General features: G+C 43.0%; 1 protein-coding gene across 2 annotated transcripts in view; it reads right to left on the bottom strand.

The window, feature by feature from the left end:
- Positions 1-24,145, bottom strand: part of sptb (spectrin, beta, erythrocytic) — a 38,126-nt gene that overhangs the window by 9,182 nt on the left and 4,799 nt on the right. The window contains exons 1-18 of one of the 2 annotated variants that reach the window (XM_056767324.1): positions 22,711-23,268; positions 15,758-15,909; positions 15,489-15,662; positions 14,392-14,498; positions 14,209-14,289; positions 14,003-14,118; positions 13,796-13,908; positions 13,512-13,699; positions 13,298-13,415; positions 12,545-12,703; positions 12,137-12,439; positions 11,896-12,046; positions 9,920-10,790; positions 9,519-9,656; positions 8,672-9,431; positions 8,260-8,462; positions 328-418; positions 91-237 (exon numbers count right to left, since the gene is read on the bottom strand). In XM_056767324.1, the coding sequence (XP_056623302.1) occupies positions 91-237; positions 328-418; positions 8,260-8,462; positions 8,672-9,431; positions 9,519-9,656; positions 9,920-10,790; positions 11,896-12,046; positions 12,137-12,439; positions 12,545-12,703; positions 13,298-13,415; positions 13,512-13,699; positions 13,796-13,908; positions 14,003-14,118; positions 14,209-14,289; positions 14,392-14,498; positions 15,489-15,662; positions 15,758-15,909; positions 22,711-23,221 (4,383 nt within the window). In that variant the 5' untranslated portion in view covers positions 23,222-23,268. Of the gene's footprint in view, positions 1-90; positions 238-327; positions 419-8,259; positions 8,463-8,671; positions 9,432-9,518; positions 9,657-9,919; positions 10,791-11,895; positions 12,047-12,136; positions 12,440-12,544; positions 12,704-13,297; positions 13,416-13,511; positions 13,700-13,795; positions 13,909-14,002; positions 14,119-14,208; positions 14,290-14,391; positions 14,499-15,488; positions 15,663-15,757; positions 15,910-22,710; positions 23,269-24,145 lie in introns of those variants that run through there. The other variant, XM_056767323.1, reaches the window with a different exon arrangement.

Genomic DNA, 24,145 nt, shown 5'->3' with positions numbered 1-24,145 from the left:
TAGCATTGTACACATTCATGGTATTTTAAAATCGAGAGTAGAACACCAGAGAACTGATCAAATGTTGACGTCCGATAATGCTCTATATACCTTATCAATGTTATGAAGCCAATCTTTGTTAGATGCTAGCTCTGACATGAAGGCCTGGTGTTTTTGCCATTTGCTGTGAAGGTTACGAGCTTCATCATATGATGTATCCTGTGCAGTTAGCATCTTCTCATTTATCCACAGTGTAAGCTAGAAGAGACAAGTAGATGATGAATGAGATAAAATATCACAAAAACCTTTTAATATATAGTGGGAGGACAATGAAGAATTTTTGCTCACATCCTGGGTGTTCTGAAGGAAATGCTGAAGTTCCTTGTTGTCTTTGAGTTTCTCTGAGACTTTCTTGGCTTTCTCTCTGTTTTGGTTGTACCTGAAGACATGGTACACACAAACACATCACAAGTCATTGGTATGTCTTCAGAATGCAGAATGATGTTATGTAAGAAGTGAATACGGTTTAATTTGAATATGGGTAGGCATTGACAAAGCTTTCCTTTGCTCCTTCTTTCTCTCAATGAAGAACACACTTCAAAAGAGCAACATAAGCCAATGGATTAGGTGTACTTTCAAAAAGAGATCAATACCCATCAAGACAAGCGCCCATCATTAGTAGCTACAGAGAGTCTAGGCTAATAGGGGAAATGCAAGTTTTACAGCATAATGGTTCTCTTGCTTACTGATGATCCAGCACAACTCAAGGAAGAAAGCAGAAATGCCTGGGTGTATTATCATTAATCTATCATAGAGAGACACTTACACTACAGGATGGCAAAGTCAATTGAATAAGGACAAATATAAACATATTTGTTATGCCAAGTTAACTGTTATTTATTAATCTTTATGTATTTAAATTTTACTAGTATTAATCTGTATATAATACCTATTACTGTAACTTCAATAACTGCACTAACTCATCTACTGCACTGTAACTTTCAGAACTGCATTACCTCATCTACTGCACTGTAACTTCAATAACTGCACAAACTCATCTACTGCACTGTAACTCTATTAACGGCATCTACTCATATATTGCACCATAACTTCAATAACTGTATTAGTAACTCAGTAACTCTATTAAATGCATCTACTCATCTACTGCACTGTAACTTCAATAACTGCACTAACTCATCTACTGCACTGTAACTCTATTAACGGCATCTACTCATATATTGCACCATAACTTCAATAACTGTATTAGTAACTCAGTAACTCTATTAACTGCATCTACTCATATATTGCACCATAACTTCAATTACTGTATTAGTAACTCTATTAACTGCATCTACTCATCTACTGCACTGTAACTTCAATAACTGCATTAACTCATCTACTGCACTGTAACCTTAATAACTTCATTAACTCATCTTCTGCACTGTAACTTTAATAGCTAATGTCTGTAATTAATGCACACTTAAGTCACTTGCACTATTGTATAGTCTAAATTGTTATCTGTTCATATCCACCTGTACATTAATGTTCACACTATATATCCTTCTGTATATATAGTCCATAGTACATACCGACTGTCATATTGTTATAGAACATTTGTATAGTATTTCCCTAATATTGTATTCTGTATTTATTAACACTGTATATCCTGCACTTGCTAATTGCACTTCTGGTTAGACCTAAACTACATTTCGTTACACTGTACTTGTATATGTGTAATGACAATAAAGTTGAATCTAATCTAATCTATTATGTCATTTACGATAAAGTAGAATGTTACTTAATGAAAATGTATTGTGAAGTAAATATGTTTAAATCAAATAGAACATCAAATTCACAGCATTTTAACATAACTTCCCTTTCTGTCGGTCTCTCGACGTTGTGTCGAGAACGACAGATGGGGTTCGCCCTTGAGAACCAATCAACTCTGACTACTAAAGAAAAGGCCAATGAAATTTGGCGAATGCAATTTGCATGCCGGGCTCCGCCCCCGGAAATCCGGTATAAAAGGAGGCCGGCGTGCAGCATTCACTTACCTTTTGTTCTTCAGAGCCATCGCTCATGAGTACAACTCAGGATTCAATCCTCTACAACTACACGCTGGTGCTACGACGTGTTACAGCGGATCGTCCCTTCCTGCAGCGACCTTCCCCTGGGCGTCTCGGCGGTTCCGGAGGTGTTAGAGATTTTTTTCTAAAAGTCCTTTTCAGGACTGACTGAGCATTCTCCAGCGCGGCATGTCCCGCTGTTCTCTTGGGTGCGGCACCCTCATCGAGGAGGGGGATGGACACGATCGCTGCATTAGGTGTCTGGGCGTCCAGCACACTGAAGCAGCGTTCGTTGACACATCTGCCTGCACTGCGGGCAGATTGTCATTCAGAAGTTGCGGTCACGGGTGGCTGTCTTCCTACGGGAACCAGCCACCATTTCGTCTACTACCCGGGCTGTGACATCTGTGGCTACGGCCCCGATGACCACCCACGTTAGCAGCGTTAGTGATACGGGGAACTCTGCGAACGTAAACCCGCCAGCCAAGTGCTCACGGGCCGATCGCACCCCGATTCGCTCTTCTGAACGTTCCCCAACCGGCGGTGGCATACCGTCCGGATCCTCACGCACACACTCGGAAACGATGTGTGACGTAGATGAGATGTCGCTCGCAGCATCGGAGGGAGACTGGCATCCGACTCTGCCGAATCCAAACTCCACCCCCAGCGGTCGAGTTCAGGAGGAAGCAGAAGTGATGTCATCCGTGCTAACCCGGGGATACGTGGTTCCCGAGGTCGGTGCGCGGTGCAAACCGCGCCCACCCCGGGTGCCATGTTTTTCCCGGAGGTGCATGAGGAGCTGTGTAAAACTTGGAACGCTCCACTCACGGACCGTTCCAGTGAAACCAGCTCCGGCTCCCTTACTTCCCTCGATGGTGAGGCAGCCAAGGACTGCGTCGAGATCCCCCGGGTGGAACGTCCGCCTGCGGTGCACCTGTGCCGCGGACGGCTACCACCTGGGGGGGGATCGACCACTCCTACCGTCCAAAGCACGTAAGACTTCGGCATCACTGGTGTCGAAAGCTTGCGATGTTGCGGGCCAGGCTGCCTCCTCTCTCTATGCCTTGGCCATCCTGCAGGTCCGCCAGGCCAGGGCGTTGAGAGGGCTCCACGAGGGTAAGGCCGACCCGGGTATAATGCAGGATCTCCGTGCCACCGCTGACAGCGCTCTACGGGCGACTAAGGCGGCGGCACGGGCCCTGGGTCGGACGATGTCCACGGTAGTGGTCCAGGAGAGACACCCCCGGCTATACCTTGTGCAGAAGAGTGACAGCAAGGAAGTCCGCTTTCTTGATGCACTCATCTCGCAGGGTGGGTTGTTGGTAACACCGTCGAGGACTGCGCTCAGCAGTTTTTTGACGGCGAAGCAGACAGTGGCAATTAACCACATTTTTTTCACGCCGCGACTCGGCCGCCTACAGGCCTCCGAGATCTCACGTGACGTCTGCTTCCCTGCAACCCAGGACCCTTTCGACATCGGCTCCGGTTCCTGTGCCCCCACAGGCGGCACCCCGGAAGCAGAGGTCGAGGGGGAAACCTCCACCCCGTCAGCAACCTCCTCGCGAGAAGGGACACTGACGGGAAGACCCCAGGGAGAACAACATCGGGCCCGAACCTTCACAGCCACGGCTCTGATCGGTCGGTACGGGACGACTCCTGCCTCGTCACCAAAGCCGGGCCCTTGTTAGGGCTTGGCGCCCACTTACTCACTGAGTTTTCTGTTCTCCCCGGATTTACTTGCAGCCGATCGCACACTCCACTGGACTGTGCTCGGCGAACCGACCTCACACCCTGGCGAGGCGTGAGGTCGTACACATACGACAGCCGTCACCACTCTCAAACCGACAGTGCGTGCCGTTGTCCCGCCAGGCAGGTAAGCAGGCGGAGCAAAAACCTTCCCTCCGGGGACTCCCCGCGACATGGTTAGCTCCGCCAGCCGACGAACCACCCCCCGTGGGAATGATGAAGCAGACCGTCCCCTTGGTCACCCTGTCACAGTCCCTGGGAGCTCGAGAGCTGCCCACACTGTCTCGCTGGCTAATGAGGGCGGTCCGTCTTGGTTACTCGATCCAGTTCGCCAGAGACTCACCCAAGTTTCGGGGCATCATCTCTCCCTCTGTCAGAGGCAGGGACGCCTCCGTACTTCGGGTAGAGGTCACCACCCTTCTGGCAAAACAGGCATCGAGTTCGTCCCTCAAAACCAAGATGTTCAGTGGGTCACCACCCGCACTTCATCGTTCCCAAGAAAGACGGCGGGTTGCCCCCAAAGGCTGCGTACCCTGAACAGAGCACCTTCACAAGCTGCCATTCATGGTGCTCACACAGAGGCGCGTCCTGACATCTATGAGGTGTCAGGATTGGTTCGTGGCAATCGACCTGAAGGACGCTTACTTTCATGTCTCGATCCTCCTCGACACCGGCCGTTCCCACGGTTCGCGTGCGAGAGGCGGGCATATCAGTACAGAGTCCTCCCTTTCGGTCTGTCCCTGACCGCCCTTTCTCCCTGAGAGGAGGAAGGCGAGCGGGTACTAAACTATCTCAGCGACTGGCCTATCTTGGCACACTCGCGAGATCTGTTATGTACACAAAGGGACCTGGTGCTCCGGCACCTAGGTCGATTGGGACTCCAGGTCAACCAAGAGAGGGGCAAGCTCTCCCCAGTGCAGAGCATCCTCTTTCTCGGTATGGAACTCAGCTCTGTCACCATGTCGGCACACCTGTCCGCAGTTGTGCCCAACCAGTGTTGAACTGTCTGAAATGAACATTTTAGGCAGACAGCGGTCCCCCTGAAACAATTCAGAGGCTCCTGGGACACATGGCGTCCTCGCGGGTTAATACCCCTCGAGTTGATGCACATGACACCGCTCCAACACTGGTTTCAGAGTCGAGTTCCGAGGAGAGCGTGGCACACCGGCAGCAGGCGCATGGTGATGCCGCCCTGCTGCCGACGCACCATAACCCCTAGTCTTTATGACTTTTTCGACGGACTCAGGTCCCTTTGAGCAGGTTATGAGGCAGGTCGTGGTGACGGCTGAAGTCTCCCTGCAGGGGTGCGGTGTAGTGTGCAACGGGCACGCAGGTGGGGTGTTGGACGAACCCCCGCCTGCGCTGGCATATCAATTGCCAAGAGTTGTGGGCTATGCTACTTGCACTGAGCAGGCTACGGCCGCTCGTGCGAGACATGCACGTGCTGTTCCGAGGACAGCACTATAGCTGTAGCGAATACAGATCGTCAGGGTGGCGTTCGCACACAGCAGCTAAACACAACTTGCTCGACGCCTCCTCCGGTGGAGTCAACAGGTGACTCGTTCCCTGCAGGCCACACACCCCGGGCAAACTGAACTAGACAGCCGACGTGCTTTCTCGCCAGTTTATGCCTCGTGGAGAGTGGCGACTCCACCCCCGTGCAGTCCAGCTCATTTGGAGGCTGTTCGGGTAGGCCCAGGTAAAACCTGTTCACCTCCCGTAACACCACCATTTGCCCGCTTGATAGTCCCTGCCCTCGGCACGGATATCCTTGCGCACAGCTGGCCGCGGGATGGGCGGAAGCACACCTTCCCCCCCCCCAGGAGCCTTCTTGTACAGACTCTGTGCAAGGTCAGGGAGCAGGAGCACCAAGTGTTATTGGTTACACCACACCGGTCTAACCGCACTTGGCCTCAGAGCCGATGCTCTGGACAGCGACTCCCCCTGAACCATTCCCCTGACAGAGGACCTGCTCTCTCAGGGGAAGGACACGTTCTGGCATCCCAGATCAGACCTCTGGAACACCCATGTCTGGTCTCTAGACGGGACGAGAAGATCCTAAGATGGCTACTCCCCCTATACGGCTGAGACCATCACCCAGACTAGGGCCCCATCTACTAGGCGGTTACACGCCTCTAGACGGTGTGTCTTCTCGTCCTGGTGTCTTTCTCAACGAGAAATCAGGATTTGATCAGGATTGTGTTCCCCTCCTCACGAGACTGGAGACTAACATCTCCCTTCCACACTGAAAGTGTATGTAGTCGCTATTGCCACTCATCACGACTCAGTCGGTGGAAAGTTTCTAGGGCAACACGACCTGGTCACCAGGTTCCTAAGCAGCGAGAGGGCGGAATCCGCCTCATCTCCGCTCCATACCCTCTTGGGACCCTAAGTGGTCCTGGGGAGCCTCAGGGCCCCCCAAAGAGCCCCTCGGAGGTTCCGATCTTCCTCATAGAGTAAGACGGCCCTCCTGACGGCGCTCACTTCCTTCAAGAGGGTAGGGGACCACCGAGCATCCTCCGTGTCCCTGGATTGCCTTAAACTCGGCCCTGGAAACTCTCACGTTATCTTGAGACCCAGGCCCGGATGCGTGCCCAAGAAGTTCCCATTACTCCCTCCGGGGCCAAGTGGTGAACTTGCAGGCGCTCCCCATAGGGGAGGAAGACCCAACCCGATTAGTGTTGTGTCCAGTACGTACTGGACCGCACGCAGAGCTCTGAAGCTCTGACCAGCTCCGTGTCTGTTGGAGGACAGCAGAAGGGGAAGGCTGTCTCCAAACAGAGGCTGGCGCACTGGGTCGTGGACGCCGTTACGACGGCATTCCGATCTCAGAATCTCCCATGCCCATTGGCAGTGAGGGCTCACTCCACACGGAGTTTAGCCACCTCCTGGACACTGGCAGAAGCGCCTCTCTAGCAGACATCTGTAGAGCTGCGGGTTGGGCTATGCCCAAACACCTTCGCAAGGGTTAACAACCTTCGCGTAAACCCGGTGTCAGCCCACGTCCTGCGTGGCGACATGTAGGACTGGCATCCGGGGGGGCGTATGCCTGCGAAAGCACCTTTCCACCCTCTAACAGGTTGGGTCAGTGTGCTATTTACCTTTTCTTCTTACCCGAACACATCGCTAAGAAACTGGTACCTCACCAGCCTCCCTTCTTACCCAGACACTGGTTAAGAATAGGCATTCCATCCATCACCAAACAAGCACCCCCTGGGGGCTGGCTGGGCAGAGCAGCCTTCCCCCTTAGGCCGGGATACCATGTGAGCTATCACAGATAGCTCTAACCGGACCTAGTGCTACCGGACGTCTGTAACACCCCCTCCGTGGGCTGTTCCGTCTGATGTATCCTCATGAGAATGGTTCCCACTCCTGGTAACCCATGAGCTTCCCCAGGTGGGCCTCCACCTCGCGGTTAACTACTCAGTCCGCACGTTCCATGCGTTCTCCTCCAAGGACGAGACCATACCTATATCCACCATATTCCTCCCCACGGGTAGGAGGTGGCCTCTGTAGCGCTTCTCTGATTAAGAGTCGCGCTTACCCGGTGTAAACTGATCTGGACGGCCTCTCGCCTATAGAGAGCTAAGGCCCCGTCCGTGAAAGTTACCGGTCAGGGCTGTACCCATCTTTCTCCAAGAAAGCTCTGGAACCCCCCGACCACCACACTGGAAGGTTACAGTCTCACGAAAGCTTCGAGATGACACACACCCAGGCTTGTTACCGTCGCTTCGCTAGAGATTGTGACGCGATACAGCGTTGTGGCGTTTTCCATAGGCAACCCCATCTGTCGTTCTCGACACAACGTCGAGAGACCGACAGAAAGGGAACGTCTTGGTTACGTATGTAACCTCAGTTCCCTGATGGAGGGAACGAGACGTTGTGTCCCTTATGCCACGAACACGTATCGTATTCTGCTGCAGTTTGAGAGGTCTCAGGCTCTTCAGAACAAAGGTAAGTGAATGCTGCACGCCGGCCTCCTTTTATACCGGATTTCCGGGGGCGGAGCCCGGCATGCAAATTGCATTCGCCAAATTTCATTGGCCTTTTCTTTAGTAGTCAGAGTTGATTGGTTCTCAAGGGCGAACCCCATCTGTCGTTCTCGACACAACGTCTCGTTCCCTCCATCAGGGAACTGAGGTTACATAAGTAACCAAGACGTTCTCCTCACAAATTTAAAGGCTGGTATTGATTTAAAGGGTGGTAACATCATATTAACATGCATTACTTTATGGAGAGCTTACAGCCTACAAGCTACATTTGGACAATCTAAGATCTTACAAATGACTGCTGAAAACTTGCCCTTCATGCATATAGCTGCAAAACTAAGCCCTGTATGCATCTTTTTTGTTGCCACACAGTAAACAATATTAATAAAATGAACATTCTATCGAATTAAATTTTAAGTAATGCTCTTTGTAAACATTTAGTCTTTTTTGCCTTTATTTTTTTAATAAGCAAAACAGACCTGTCTTTAATAGATCCTATCTTGTCTTTCACCCTTCCTGAATACAGGTTTCCACAGTCCACCAGCCTCTGACCAGTCTCCATTGTGCCTAGTATTTTATCTTCGTTTGCGTTCATGGTGGTGACAAAGTCCTCATGCTTCTTCAGGGTCTTCTCTGCACCATCTAGAGTGTCAGATTTGTCTGCATGGGCCAGAGTGTATTCCTTGGGGGAAAACCGAGAATATATCAGGGATAAAACTAATTTTACAGTCAGCGAAATCTATAAGTTAACAAGTAGTTATGGACGATTGCCCTTAAAAAGACTTACATTGTTTTGTAGAAAATATTGATCAAATTCAACAGACTTAAAATATTTGCATGTTTTATACATTTTTGTTTGTATGATCCATCATTTTGAAATCATGTGTATACCTGGTTATTTAAGATTGTCTCAGCCTGCTTGGCATCCCTAATAAACTGTTGGAACCCAAGACCCTGATCTAGGAAGTTCTTACGGCTGTCCCACATCTTGTGCAGCTCATCCCAGCCCTTATCAAGACCCCCCAGCCTCTGCTCCAACTGCTGGTATTGAGGATCATCTTCTTGATCCTGAATGACAGCTGATCCTGTGTCCCTAACACAATGGTAGTCTTCCTCGTGGCCATCCATGTCATCCCTTACAGCATCGTGAAGACTTAATAACTGCTCAGCCTCTGGTAAGCTAGCGGGCATGTCTTCAGATGCAATAGCCTTCTGTGTCTTAAACAACCATGCCTGAAAATCATCCATATCCTGTAGGAAGGTCTGCAGTTTACTGACCTCCCCAAGAGAGTCCTTGCGGTCTTTCAGTGAACGTTTTAGGGTGTCCAAAGCTGCATCTAGCTCTGCCTGCCTAGCAAGGATATCAGAAGCATGGTCTGGATGGTCCTTGACAAGCTTCTCGGCCTCACCACGCAAAAAATCCAACTTATTTTGGATCACAGCAAGATCTCTCTCCATGCCAAAGAGTTTCCTTTGGATAGTTATAACTGCAGCCAGGTCATTTCCGAGGTCTTGTGTAGACTCAATGACTCGTGTCTTCTCTTTTATCCACGACTCTGTCTCATCACAGTCAAGGTCATAGTTGTGTAGACTGACGGCTGAATCTACTTTACGCATCTTCTCTTTCACCATTGCCTTAAAGGCTTCCCACCTATGGGGAGAAAGAGAGACATATTATAAATTATCCATAGTTTTTTGGTGGAATTCGGAACTGAACTGAGAATTTAGTGAGACTTGCCTCTTATTGAGATGGATTTGACAGTCTTTTACTTGTTTTGTTTGGGGATGTCTGCTGTCTTCAAGTTGCTTGGCTCCTTTATTTACACCATCAACCCGAGCCTGCATGTTACCCATCTCTTGAGCAAGGATGCTTAGCCTGCAATTAAACAAAAAAACTATGGTTCATACACAAGTCTTTAGTATACTATCTCCTAATCCAGGGTTTGCTCATCCTGCTTCTAGAGACTACAGAGGAAAGCTTCAACCCTAAATCAAAAGCTAGTCCAAACCTTGATTTGCAACATTTCAGGTTTCTTAGGGTTGGATCTAAACTTTGCAGATCAGTGGGTCTCCAGGAGCAGGATTAAGGACTAATTTGTTGTCTCTGTTTTCAGCCCACCATGTCATCAAGAGCCATACCTGTTCTGTACAATTTCCAGGTCTTCCAATTTGTCTGGTGTCTCTAGTCCAACCAGCCAAGTCTCCTTCTGGCTCATCCAAAGCTCACAAGCATCTGTCTCACTAAAAATGGTGTAAAGTGCCATGGTGTCATCCAACTTCTTCTGCCTTAGATCTGAGAGGGTCAAAAGCTCAATATACATATCATGGATGTCCATCATACGCCCCTGAATGTCTGATGTGCTTCTCAGTTCCTCTGGAAGAGCATTGGCTTGTTTGGACAAAGCATCGATGGTGGCTCCATTCTTTGCAGCCTCATCTCTCAAATCACGATGTTTCTTCAGCAGTCGCTGCGTAGTGTATTCATCATGCCCAACGTCGTCGCTGCTCATCTGACGCATAGCATCAACCAGCCAGGCCTTGAGATCATCAGCATCACCCTGAAACTGGAAGAAGCGTTGGGTGTCTTGCAGATTCTTTTTACGGAAAGCGGCCAGCTCTTCAAGTTCCTGCCACTCCCTCTGCACCTCGTCCATTCGCTGTTGCACTTTGGGGCAACCCAAGTGCTTGGCCTGGATCATACTCTCACCCTCGTCCATCACCTGCCTTAGGTTGTCACGTCTGGCAGCAAGCTCATCCTCGAAGATGCTGTGTTTGTTCTGTAATATCAGCACGCTAGTCAGGTCCTTTCCATAGTCAAGAGAGGAAAAAATATTCTCCTTTTCTCGAATCCAGCTCTCCAGCTCTGCGATTTCCCACAAAAAGTTCCAGAGACGTCGTGACTGCTCAAGACGGGCTTTTCTCTGGACGGCCAGAGCACACAACTCCTGGTAGCACAGGTCCAAATGCTGTACACGATCACGGATCACTTGTGGGTCACATGGTTTATAGCCTAAACGATACAGAACAGTTTAAAACTCAGATAAAACAATAACAATATAACAAATAATATTGTGTTCATTTAAAAATAATGTTTTTTTTAATTAATGCTCAATTTATAGCTATTTTGTTATGTGCTTTTCTTGCTTTTTATTTATTTTTATCTTGCTATTTAAAATAGTATTTATATTAGTTTAAGTTCAGTTTGTTATTTATTTTTAGTTGGTTGTTTAATTTTTTTTCAGTATATTCCTGATGAAAGATTTATAATTATATTAATTTAATGATAATTTAATTATTTCATAAATCATATTAAGGCCAATACTTACAGTATATGATTTGAATAAACCAAAATGTTTTCATGGTTTTGGTTTTGTAAACTATAATAACCTTGCTTTAACACGTTTTAGCAATCCATGTTTTACAAAAAAACTTAATTTAAAGGTCCAATGTGTAATGTTTTGGAATATAATATACATAACTATGTCTTCAGAGGTGTATAAAGACCTTACATAATGAAGCATTATGTTTTTATAATCTTAGAATGAGCTGTTTATATCTACATTTACATTTAGGCATTTGGCAGATGCTTTTATCCAAAGCGACTTACATTGCTTTATCCTATACATTTTACATGGGTATTTGCAATCCCCTGGGATCGAACCCACAACCTTGCACTGTTAACGCAATACTCTTACCACTGAGCTACAGGAAAGATATCTACATACAACGCAGGTCGCCATAGATGGAATTCGCCATGTTGTTCTACAATACCTCTGAACCAGGGGTGCCCAATCCTGCTCATGGAGATCTACCGTCCTGCGCAGTTCAGCTTGAACCCTATTTAAAAAAACCTTATCTGTTATATTTCTAGTAATCCTGAATATCTTGATTAGCCCGTTGTGTTTGATTACGGTTGGAACTGAACTCTGCAGGAGAGTAGATCTCCAGAAGCAGGGGGAACCCCTGCCCTAAACGGATAAACTGCTGTACAGAAGTGCGTTTCATAAGTCTGTTATCCCTTTCGACAAAGAAGCAAAAACATGACAACATCTTAGTCCTGTGAGAGCCACCTAAGTGGTCTGAAAGGGAGGGGTGGGGTATAAAGCTGTACTCACTGTCACCATTGGCAAATTTTAGAGCCGCTGCATTGGCTGATCGTACTCTTTCTGCCTGCACTGCAATATCAGCCTCTACCAACAAATGTTTCTGCAACAAGTCTTCTACTTCCAATAAGTGTTTCCCAAAGTCGAGGGACAAGAGCTGGCCCTGCAGAATACATGCCACATTTAGGATACGGTTAGGAAAATTATTCTTTGCACCTGACCATAATATTCTCATAAAACGCATGCTTTCTACCTTCATCTCATCCATCCAGCTAATGATGTAGAGCATCTCCTGGAAGATTCTTTGAAGGGTGAGGTTCTTTTCTAGACGGCCTCTGCGATCTTTCAGGAGCTCCTGCAAGTAGTCCCACAGCCTAAGTATGTTGTCTTTTCTTGCATCGATGCGTTTAGCATCATGATAGCGCTCTGCTTCCAGTTCTTTAGACAGGGCCACCAGAGCCTGGACACGTTCTTCATAAGCAGCAATGTCAGTCTCAATGGCCTCATGTTTCTTCTTAGCTGCCTCTACTGCTGGTAAGTCATAGCCAAAGTTGTCCTTCACAGAAAAATTATCATTCATTTATTGTTCAGGTGTTGCCAGGTTAGAAAGGTGAGAAATGTAATCTTACAGGTCACACAAAGGCTAATGATCTTGAGTTACCTGTGAAACCAGCCTTTGATTCTCCAGCAGCCAAGTCTCTCTCATGGCGGCCTTTCTGTCAAAGCGACGAGCCATCTGCTCCAGCTTCTCCTGCCTGATGAGTTCATCTCTTAGGACTCGCTCACGGTCGTGTTCCGCCTTCTCCAACCTCTCCCATGCCTGATTCAGAAGACAAACTCTTGTTTACACATCACAAAGCTTCTCAAATTACTGCAGTTCTGTTATTTCAGATTACATTTTCTTATAATAAGGTCATGTGAAAGGCTACACTTAATTTTTAAGTTATCCCATAACAGTTAATGTTCTTCAGTGGTGTACTGCGAATCGTGGATATGCAATTAACCATGAGATGAGCTTTACACTTAGTGGTGACACTAGTGTGTGTATTGAGGGTGAAATACTATTGCTGGTAAAGACAGTAATGTCATTTTGAGCAATTTAGCTTTTCAGTTCCGTTGTTTTTATTTTGCCTTTCCTGGGCTGATCGATATTTAGTTGATTCTTTTATCTCTAGATTTCTATCATTGAGAAAATGTATTTGATAGACTGATAATTAAACGCTTGATGAAAATTAAAGGGAGGCATAGCAAAGCTCCATAGCAAATGAAGCTCCATTTAATTTTTCCAAATCCGTTGCCTTCAAAGCAGTTGCCTGTCTGTTTCAATCAATCTGTTCCACACAAAATTGCTATTTGCAAAAAACATTCATGTCATCCTGTGCCAGAGCTGGAGCTTATTCCTGTTTTTCCGCACCCTGTTGATATCTGCAACCAGTGCACCCTCTTTAGGTGTGTAGAGCTTCTGGTTGTTGGCCCTCATTCTACTCTGGATAGTAAATAACAGCACTTCCAAGTTGCCTTTTTCCTGGAATCTGAAAAGTAGGAGATCCATCGGAAGGTTAAAGTTAGTTACTTAACAATATCACCCAATGTAGGTTTGTAATATGTTTGTCAATAGTCGTAATTACTTTGGTGGTTTTTCCACAGTACGGTAAGAGTTAAAGGCCTGCAGCTGCTGTTGGACGCCTGAAAGGGAGTTAGCAAGCTTCCTATTGTTCAGGACAGTGATGGTTTGCTCAATCCATGTTAGCAGATCTGATGACAGTGTCTCATACTTTTGTATCATATTTTCTGTTTCAATAGCCTGATCCAGCACCTAGAGAATAAGAACTCTCATTAATGTCAATTCTTCTTGAATGAAACATGTATACACAGAAACAGAAAGAATTATGTAGACACTTAAATTATGTACCTTTCCAACTCGCTTGCCCTCAACTGCCAAAGCTTTCATCTTGGAGAAATAGTGGTAAAATGCCACAACATATGTGATTATAGACTTCTCATCTGGGTTCTCAGTAAACACATCTGCAAGAAACACAATGTCAAGATCGGTTATATCCAATAGAAGGGAAATTTGTTTTGGCTTATAAGTGTTTAGACGGCAAATAATGTTACTTGCCCTCTGGATCCAGGAGCTTAGTGACCCCAAGCTTTTTCTCAGCTACATTAAAGGCCTTCAGAAGGTTGTGGGTTGGGTTGGACCGCTGTAGATTGCCATAATCCAACAGATCTGGCCTAATGGAGTGAAAGAAGTAGAGTTTTAATGTTGTGACTTTTATTAACTTTGTTTTACACATTTTCCAAATTTTAACCAGTTTGTTAAACCTGTGTTTGTGTATGAGAGCATTGAAAGCCATTCCATCCTTCCAGCTTGTGGTGAAGTTGGTGATGTTTATATTGGGGTACCTGCAAATACAAAATAAATCAATCAAATTTAATAAATTTTAATAAAAATAAGTATTGGCTATTAAATTAAGTAATACTTAAGTGTGACAACTGTTGTCCTACCCTGCAGTCTTCATCTGACACCAGAGGAGCAAAGCATCTTTGGCTGAGCGTGTTTCCTGTCTACCTGTCTGGTCAGCTTGTCCTGTTTCTACTATGATATCTTGGATCTGTATGCATAAAAGAGAGTAAAACGTATATTAACATTAAAACTTTATCCATGTGTCTAGAGGATTATTTCAGTCATTTAATCTGCTTTGAAGCATTAAATTGAGTACATTATCAAAACTTCATGCACTATAAATCTTACATTCTTTAAAAGAGTTAATTCAACCTTCATCATCCATTTTCAGATAAAAAAGCATTGTTTCTATATTTAGATCCGTTTGTAGATGTTTTATATCGTTAGTACAGGCTGTTGAAATCAGGCAGAAAAAATGTCATTCCTTTTATTGGCAAAGGGCTGAATTATGCAGCAGTTCACATTGTTTGAAGCACATTGGCTAAAAATAACCATCTATCATATCAAGTGAATAAAACTAAATATATGCTTCACTAAACCGTCAAAAACAAACACACACAAACTTTGTTTTTCGTCCACTGTAGACATACCACATCGTGGTTTTATTGCAAAAACATGTTTGTTGGGCGAGGTATTAAAGTGATAGTTCGCCCCCAAATTTACTCTCTTGTCATTTCAAACCTTTATGACTTTCTTTCTTCCGCAGAACACAAAAGAAGATGTTTCTAATAAAATTGGTAAATGGACAGCACTGGTCCCCATTCACTTCTATTGTATGGACACAAAACCGATGCAAGTGAATGGGGTCCAGTCAACAATTATTTCGAAATATCTTCTTTTGTATTCTACGGACGATAGAAAGTCATACAGGTTTGAAATGATAAAAGGGTGAGTAAATGACAGAATTAAATTTTTGGGTGAACTATCACTTTAAACCCTATAAATTGTGATTCCTTGTCATTATGTACAAAAAGGAGTTTTTGATGCTGTTAAATTTGTATCATAATCGTAATACATGGAGACAGAGTGTGGGGTGTTGGGGGCAAGTCTTTTATAGGTTTAAAGGGGGGAAGTGACCAAAAATGTTTGATAACCACAGAACCACTGATCTACTGAACATGTGGTTTGATAAGCTGACCTGGAAGCGAAGGATGATGGTCCAAATAAGACCCAGGATGAGGCGGTGATTCCCATCTACAATATCATGTGATCCCATGTTCTCTAAGTGGACCCTCTGTTCCTTTAAAAACTGAAGAGCTTTGTCCACATTCTCCAGACAATGGATTCGCATTCGCCCTTTTGTTGGCCTAGGCTGAAATAAAAATATAAAAAAATATTACTGCAATGAATTCCTGTTATTTCTGTGGTGTGGACAAGCTCTGGCACATTGAAACAGAATACACTCACCAGTCTCTCGCCTGACAGAACCTCCAGTAGTTTAATGAGCATTCTTCCATCCCGCAGGTCCAGATAGAGATCTGTGATTCGACAACTAACTCGGGCTAGAATGGAATTCACCCATTTTGTGAAGGTCTTCTTCTGGACAGCCTCTCGTTCATCTAGGATTGACAGATTAATTAGGTGAATATCATAAAGAAATATGTAAAGGACTATGACATGTTTTGCTTAAGCACCAGGTCTTTGATATTGTGCATGCATGAGAATGTATGAAATGTAAAATTTTAACCCCTTCAAAAAGTCCTTAAATACTTAAACATAGATATAGATGCATACTTTTTTCCATGTATACTGAAGTGTATAACCAGAAAAGTGCAAAACCAGTCTTCTGGGTCAATTTTTCGAAATTGAGATTTTTACATCATCTGAAAGATGAATCAATAAACCCTCTATTGATGTATGAGTTTTTAGAGTAGGACAATATTTGGTTGAAATCTGAGACTATACTTATATATTTAAGGTAGGAAATTAACAAAATATCTTAATGAAACATGATTTTTACTTAATATCCTAATGATTTTTGGCATAAAAGAAAAGTAGATCATTTTGACACATACACTGCATTTATTGAGAAACATTCCCATTTATTGTCTTTTACTAAAAATGTTCCCATGTACTTAAGACTTGTTCACATATGTGCATGTGTTCTTCAGCACCAGTTTTGCAGTACTGTGTTTATTTAAGAATCTACCAGAAAAAGGGCAAAATAGTGCATTCTTAATGACGTTTTTTATAAAAGATTCAAAAGCTACCGCTACAGGGAACAGGAAAAGTCAAAGGGATTATGAAAAAAAAGGGTAGGAAAAGGGTAGACATGTTAAAAGCAGAGTGACAGTGAAAAAGAAAATATTAGAATATGAAGAGGAGATATGGATGGTAAAGAACATGATTTAAAACAAGTGGGAATAACAAAAAATGCTTATTTACCCTTGAACTAAAAGAAATGTAGAAATGTCATGGTCAGGGCAAATCTATCATCTATGGCCTTATATTCTGCCAAATTTTAGAAAAAGTCTTTAAATTAATCTGATGTTTTGTCCTGTTCTCATATATCCATCTGGATCAAAAATCAATTGAAAATAATCCTCACTCAAATCATTCAAATTCTACAGAGCTCTTTTAGGGACATGGTGGTGGAAAAAATATTGAGATAAGAGAAAAAAATTAATAGAAATAATAGAACTATATTTCTAAGAAACATTGCATTCCTTCACAAAACCTTTGCGTTATCTCGCAAAACATTCTGTGATTTCGGACAAAAAAGACCTGTTGTCCCACTATGTACATTAACTATGGAATGGTTCATAGTAGATTCCCGGACCAATAACTCGTGAGCTAAACGTTGTTATAACACAAATAACACATAATTCCTTAGACAAGGATCAACAACCTAGTCTTCAACAAAACGAGTCTTATAATATAAATTGATCTCTATATGAGAAGGCGACATGGACAAGTCCGAAGGGACCTTCTACGTTATATAGAATGAGGTGTCATTTGTGTCATAAGAACATTTAGCTCACGAGGTATTGGTCCGGGAATCTGAAACTATAGACCAATGTTTATGTACGGAGCTATTCTCAAACTCTGCTAGCAAGACATTAAACATGAAGAGATTTTTCAAGATAACGCAAATATGTTTGTTAGAGAACGCATAAGTTTTGCGAGATAAAGCAAATAACTTTGCAAGAGAATGCAAAAGTTTTGCGAGGGGAACACAAAAGTTTTGCGAGATAACGAAATTTTTCTATTCCCTCTCATATTTTTTTCACTACCATGTCCCTAAAGGGCCTCCCTAAATTTCAATGTGTCATTCAAATAATGTCTGCAATATTATTCCATGTGCAATAACTATTTTAAGTCCCTAAGATATCATTGTCTTATATGATAGGGACAAGAAAACATTAATATTAATATTTTAATTTTAATTCATGTTAAGTCTTAATTATATTTATATACATTTTTATTATTACACAGCTTGTTGGAATGCTTGATTCTGATTAGCCAGTTGCGACACATGCAGGTCTGTTATTTGCAGATAACAACCTCTCAAAACTAATAACAGATGGTAACCCGGATGCAGCAAATAATTTTTACAGTTTTTTTGACAAATTAAACATAAATATGTCTTTTAATAACATACAGTTGAAAGAAAAAGTATGTGAACCCTTTGGGCTTACTTGGATTTCTTCATAAATTGGTCATAAAATGTGTTCTGTTCTTCATCTAAGTCACAACAATAGAGAAACACAGTCTGCATAAACTAATACCGCACAAACATTATACGTTTTCATGTTTTTATTGAACACAACATGTAAACATTCATAGTGCAGTGTGGAAAAAGTATGTGAACCTTTGGGTTTAATAACTGGTTGACCCTCCTTTGGCAGCAATAACCTCAACCAAATGTTTCCTATAGTTGCAGATCAGACCTGCACAACTGTGAGGAGAAATTTTGGACCATTCCTCTGTTTCCAGTGTTTCAGTTCAGCAATATTCTTGGGATGTCTGGTGTGAATTGCTCTCTTGAGGTCATGCCACAGCATCTCAATCGGGTTGAGGTCAGGACTCTGACTGGGCCACTCCAGAAGGCGTATTGTCTTCTGTTGAAGCCATTCTGTTGTTGATTTACTTCTATGCTTTGGGTCGTTGTCCTGTTGCATCGTCAATCCTCTGTTAAGCTTCAGTTGGCGGACAGATGGTCTTAAGTTTTCCTGCATAATGTCTTGATAAACTTTGGAATTCATTTTTCCATCGATGACAGTAATCCGTCCAGGGCCTGAGGCAGCAAAGCAGCCCCAAACCATGATGCCCCCTCCACCATATTTCACAGTTGGGATGAGGTTTTGATGTTGGTGTGCTGTGCCTTTTGTTCTCCACACATAGCGTTGTGTGTTCTTTCCAAACAACTCAATTTTGGTTTCATCTGTCCACGGAATGTTTTGCCAGTAGTGCTGTGGAACATCCAAGTGCTCTTTTGCAAACTTCAAACGTGCTGAAATGTTTTTTTTGGACAGCAGTGGCTTCCTCCGTGGTGTCCTCCCATGAAGTCCATTCTTGTTTAATGTTTTCCTTATTGTAGATTTGTCAACAAAAATGTTAGCATGTGCCAGAGATTTCTGTAAGTGTTTAGCTGACACTCTAGGATTCTTCTTCACCTCATTGAGCATTCTGCGCTGTGCTCTTGCAGTCATCTTTACAGGACGACCACGCCTAGGGAGTGTAGTAAACAGTCTTGAACTTTCTCCATTTGTAGACAATCTGTCTTACCGTGGACACATGGACATCAAGGCTTTTAGATATACTTCTGTAGCCCTTTCCAGCTTTATGTAAGTCAACAATTCTTGAACGTAGGTCTTCTGAGAGCTCTTTTGTGAGAGGCATGGTTCACATCAGACAACGCTTCTTCAGAACAGCAAACTCAAAACTGGTGTGTGTTTTTTATTGGACAGGCCAGCTTTAATCAACACATCCAATCTCATCACATTGATTGGACCCCAGGTTGGCTGACTCCTGGCTCCAATTGGCTCTTGGAGAAGTCATTAGCCTAGGGTTTCACATACTTTTTCCACCCTGCACTATGAATGTTACATGTTGTGTTCAATAAAAACATGAAAACGTATAATGTTTGTGCGGTATTAGTTCAAGCAGACTGTGTTTCTCTATTGTTGTGACTTAGATGAAGATCAGAACACATTTTATGACCAATTTATGAAGAAATCCAAGTAAGACCAAAGGGTTCACATACTTTTTCTTTCAACTGTATATCACAAAATATTTACAAATGATGAAACCAAATTGCCTGTTCGTGACATTTGAACGTTGATTCTTACCTTAAAAACAAAAGTAAACAGTTTGCATTTATTAAAAATTAAATAATAAAATATTTCAAACTCACATTTCATGTCCATTCTTCCTCATGTGGCAAGTAGCCATGTAATAAGCGGGATAATGTACAAGCAGCTGGCTGATATCGCGAAATAAGCCCCATCAGTGTGATACAAGACTCTCTGCTTCGCATCGGGCCCTGATAACACTGTCGGGCTAATTTTTGCGATAACATCTGGCTTCCTGTACATTATCCCTTACTTAAATAGCTTATATCATTATATCATGGCTAATGTTATACTGTATAACATTCAGCACTTTTCATCAGACTTGGATTAAAATGTTGTTTATGCTTTAATGTTGTCACATCTAAATTACCATTTTAATGATTTTAATCAAGCTAACCTATATATTATCGACAGGTCAACATTTCATTTTTACAGTGCAAATTACCATGTTCACATCCAGACTAAGGAAAGCTACAAAAGTGTTAAAGCATAACAAAAGCTTTTAGCCCTGCACCACTACATATTTCATGATCAAACTACTGCCACATAGATTGTACTTCCTGTTCACACCTTGTAGAGAATCTTGCAGTCTAACCTCTGCTAAACGGCACTCTCTCTCCATTATAAAAGAAGTGAGTCTAAATGCAGAGGTTTCACGTCTCCAATATCCTCTCTAACTTACCGAGTAGCTATGTGAAATATTCATATTGATGGATTTTCCCTGTACAGAAGAAGTCTGTGTTTTTCTTATAGTCAGCCATTACTGGATGTTACCTGCTGTTTCACTAAAGGGCTCTGGACCTACAGAGTGAAGTGCTCATGACAACGTACTTACACAGCTACTGTACAGTACATGGTAAAGCCAACCAACAAAGAAATTAAGTTTAATGTGTGTAGAAGTTTGTGATGACAGGACAAAACAAAGCAAGATGGATAATAATTTGTACAAGTTCTAAAGATCTTGCTCATCCAAGACTTTCTGCCTTGCAATGCATGCAAACCACAATTCTTAAAGAAGACTATGGGAGTTTTAACCTGTTTTCACCCGTTTGCCTTTTTAGTTGAGACCCATAAATTCAATCATAGTTCAAAAGTAACAGCAAGCCTCTTTTCAACAAGCCAAATTTTCAAATTTGTGACCCTAAAACCAGGCTAAAGTCTTGGAATCTAATTTTGAGATCAGAAACATCAAAGTTTGATTTCAACCATACATTTCATAATGATTTCAAACTTTGACATGGCATTACTCCAACTTAAAGATATCAAGGTTATATTTTACATAATGTACCAAAAAATGACTAATGGTCATAATGGACTAATTTTAAAAATGACTTTAGCTGGGTTTTCATATGTAGGTTCATTTTTAAATAGCCCTAGTGCACACTGCTAGAGCAGACGACTACTACATGTAGTCGTCTGTAAAGAGTTACTACCTGCCGTAATTGAGCCCATTTGTAACATAATCAACTCGTCAATTAATCTAGGACATGTCCCAGGGCCCTTTAAGATGGCTGTAATCAAGCCTCTCATCAAAAAACCAAACTTAGACCCCAATGAACTTGTAAGCTATAGACCAATTTCAAATCTACCGTACTTGTCTAAAATACTAGAAAAAGTAGTGTCAACTCAACTGTGTACCTTCTTACAAAATAATGACATGAACGAAAAGTTTCAGTTCGGCTTTAGACCTGCATCACAGCACTGAAACTGCCCTTGTTAGAATTACAAATGACCTCCTTATTGCTTCAGATAAAGGTAACATCTCACTCTTAGTCCTGCTTGACCTTAGAGCTGCTTTCGATACTGTAGACCATAAAATACTACTAGATCGTTTACACAGTTATATCGGTATTCAGGGACAGGCACTGCAATGGTTCAGATCTTACTTAACAGACCGATATCAATACGTCCATTTAAATGGGAAATCATCAAATCTTACGCAAGTAAATTACGGATTACCTCAGGGATCGGTCTTAGGACCCTTGCTTTTCTCCATATACATGCTGCCCCTCGGCAACATTATTAGAAAACATGGAATTAGCTTCCACTGTTATGCAGATGATACTCAGCTATATATCTCATCAAGACCAGATGATTCCTTTAAAGCTATCCAAACTGGCAGAGTGCATCGAGGACATAAAACATTGGATGACTAGTGATTTCCTCCTTTTAAACTCTAGCAAAACAGAAATATTACATATAGCACCAAAATCAAGTAAACAGAATATCTCCGATTACAGCCTGCAAATTGAAAGCTGCACTGTTACTCCAACAAATACAGTTAAAGACCTAGGCGTTATATTAGACGGCAACCTGTCATTTAAAAATCAAATCTCAAATATCACAAAAACAGCCTTCTTCCACCTTAGAAATGTTGCCAAATTACGAAATAGTTTATGTCTTGCAGACGCAGAAAAGCTTATTCATGCATTTGTGACCTCACGGCTTGACTATTGTAATGCTCTACTTAGTGGTTGTCCTGTATCATCGATAAACAAACTACAGTTAGTTCAGAATGCAGCTGCCAGAGTTCTTACTAGGTCAAGAAAATACGATCACATAACCCCAGTTTTATCATCGCTTCACTGGCTACCCATTAAGTATCGTATTGATTTTAAAATTCTTTTAATTACTTACAAAGCCCTGAACGGTTTAGCACCTACTTACTTAACCGAGCTTTTATCACGTTACAACCCAAAAAAATTTTTTAATAATATATTAATTTATATTATGAATATTTATAATATAAACTGAGTAGCATAAGATATATTTATCTTCATTGTTAGTTATTTTTGATATATTTTTGCTGTCATGCTATAGGACAAATGTATGTTGTTTTGTCAACTACCCATATACAGCATAACTAAAGACATTAATAAATACTAATACACATAAACACACTTCCTCAGATCTCGCATCAGCCACTGCAAACGCCAACACACATTATCTCTTCCAAAAAACACACTAATCTCATAATTCCCCTGTGGCAGGGTGGAGTGGTATGCCAGGAAAGACTGCCCTCTGCCTCATTGAGGGCAGAATGAAAACACTTTTCCAGGATGCTACCTTGTAGTTGTCTAAAGCGCCCATCCAGGATGGTATTATTGAAGCAGATGTTAGAAGTGCTGTAGCTCAGCCATCGTGCCCGTCTCATGCCCCGGGATGGGGAAAGGGGGCATGAGGGTGAAGATCGTGGAGGTGAGGGGCGATGGCCCTTCAGGGTGCAGGAGGAAGAGGAGGATGATGTCAAGGAGACTGGAGTGCGAGTAATTGACCCTACTTTCGATGGGATGCCTGGTAAAGTGCAGTTTTTTTCCAGATGCTCGGTAACGTTGGGTTTCGCACCTCTCCTGCTCTGGGCCCTGTACACCGGAGGGGTGCTTCTGCTCCGGCTGCTTGGGGCATTGCTCCTGGTGGAGGCTTCTTTCACCGTGCTGTACTGTCGGCTGCTGACCTCCCGGCTGACTGGAGTAGGTCGGACCGTAATGGTCTCTCTGCTGTTCTTCAGGCTGAGTTTGACCTCCCTCAGCCGGGTCTGGCTCACGGGCATCGCACGTAACAGACACGGGCTACTCATTCTTAACGTGCGCAGCCGGGAAAGAACAAGATGACTCCTCTTCCCTCCGTCTGTCTCAGAGTATTCTCGCTCGCTCGCCCTCCCTCCCTCTCTCTCTCTTCCTCACTTTCTCACTCCTCACTTAGCAATGATGATGTTGTGCCTCTCCCAGGCAGCACATGGAGTGGTTTTCCATGCCCCAGCCATGCATATAATATGCTTTTTTCCCTGACTGCCCAACAACACAATGACACAAGCTCAACTACAATATGATCAGATGAGCATATGTCTCACTGCTGTGTATTTGTGTTACAAAACAATATGAAGTCTGAGTATGAAGGGTGTGAATAAGCTTCTTTTGCATTCTTTTTTATGCATAATAATTGTGTATTCAAAGTGTACTTACTATACTCAATGGGATATGTGTTTTTTTAAAAGCGGTAAATCAGTGGTGAGGGAAAGAAACCACATCTCTCTCTCTCTCTATCTTGCTTTTAACTCTCTTTAATTGCATTACAGAAAAAGCAGCGCACAGACACAACACATCACACCAACCCTGGCTCAGCAACATGCGCTTGACTTAAAGAGACAGGCCGTCGCAAATCAGAGACATGTCCAGCTCAAAACAACAAACAGATATAATTAAAGAAACAAACCATATCCTCAGAAACAGGATTGTAATTTGTAGAGATTGCTAAACCAAACATCAATATTACAAGAGTATTAAATTATCTAGTTCATAAACATCCGTGAAAAAATTAAGAAAACATTTTAAAATTTGAAAACAGTTTTTTCCGAATTTACTATTTATATGTATGTCTTTAAAAATAATAAAAATATTGGTCCTATTATTTTTTTGTTGCAGAAAATTAAAACTGGCGAAACAGAAGCTCTGTATTTTCAGACCTCAAATACTACAAAGAAAACAAATTCGTATTCACTTTT

The sequence above is a fragment of the Triplophysa dalaica genome, chromosome 15 (genome assembly GCF_015846415.1).
Source record: "Triplophysa dalaica isolate WHDGS20190420 chromosome 15, ASM1584641v1, whole genome shotgun sequence".
Lineage (NCBI taxonomy): Eukaryota > Metazoa > Chordata > Actinopteri > Cypriniformes > Nemacheilidae > Triplophysa > Triplophysa dalaica.
Note: the sequence above shows the minus strand (reverse complement) of the source record. Positions and strands in the feature narration are given on the sequence as shown.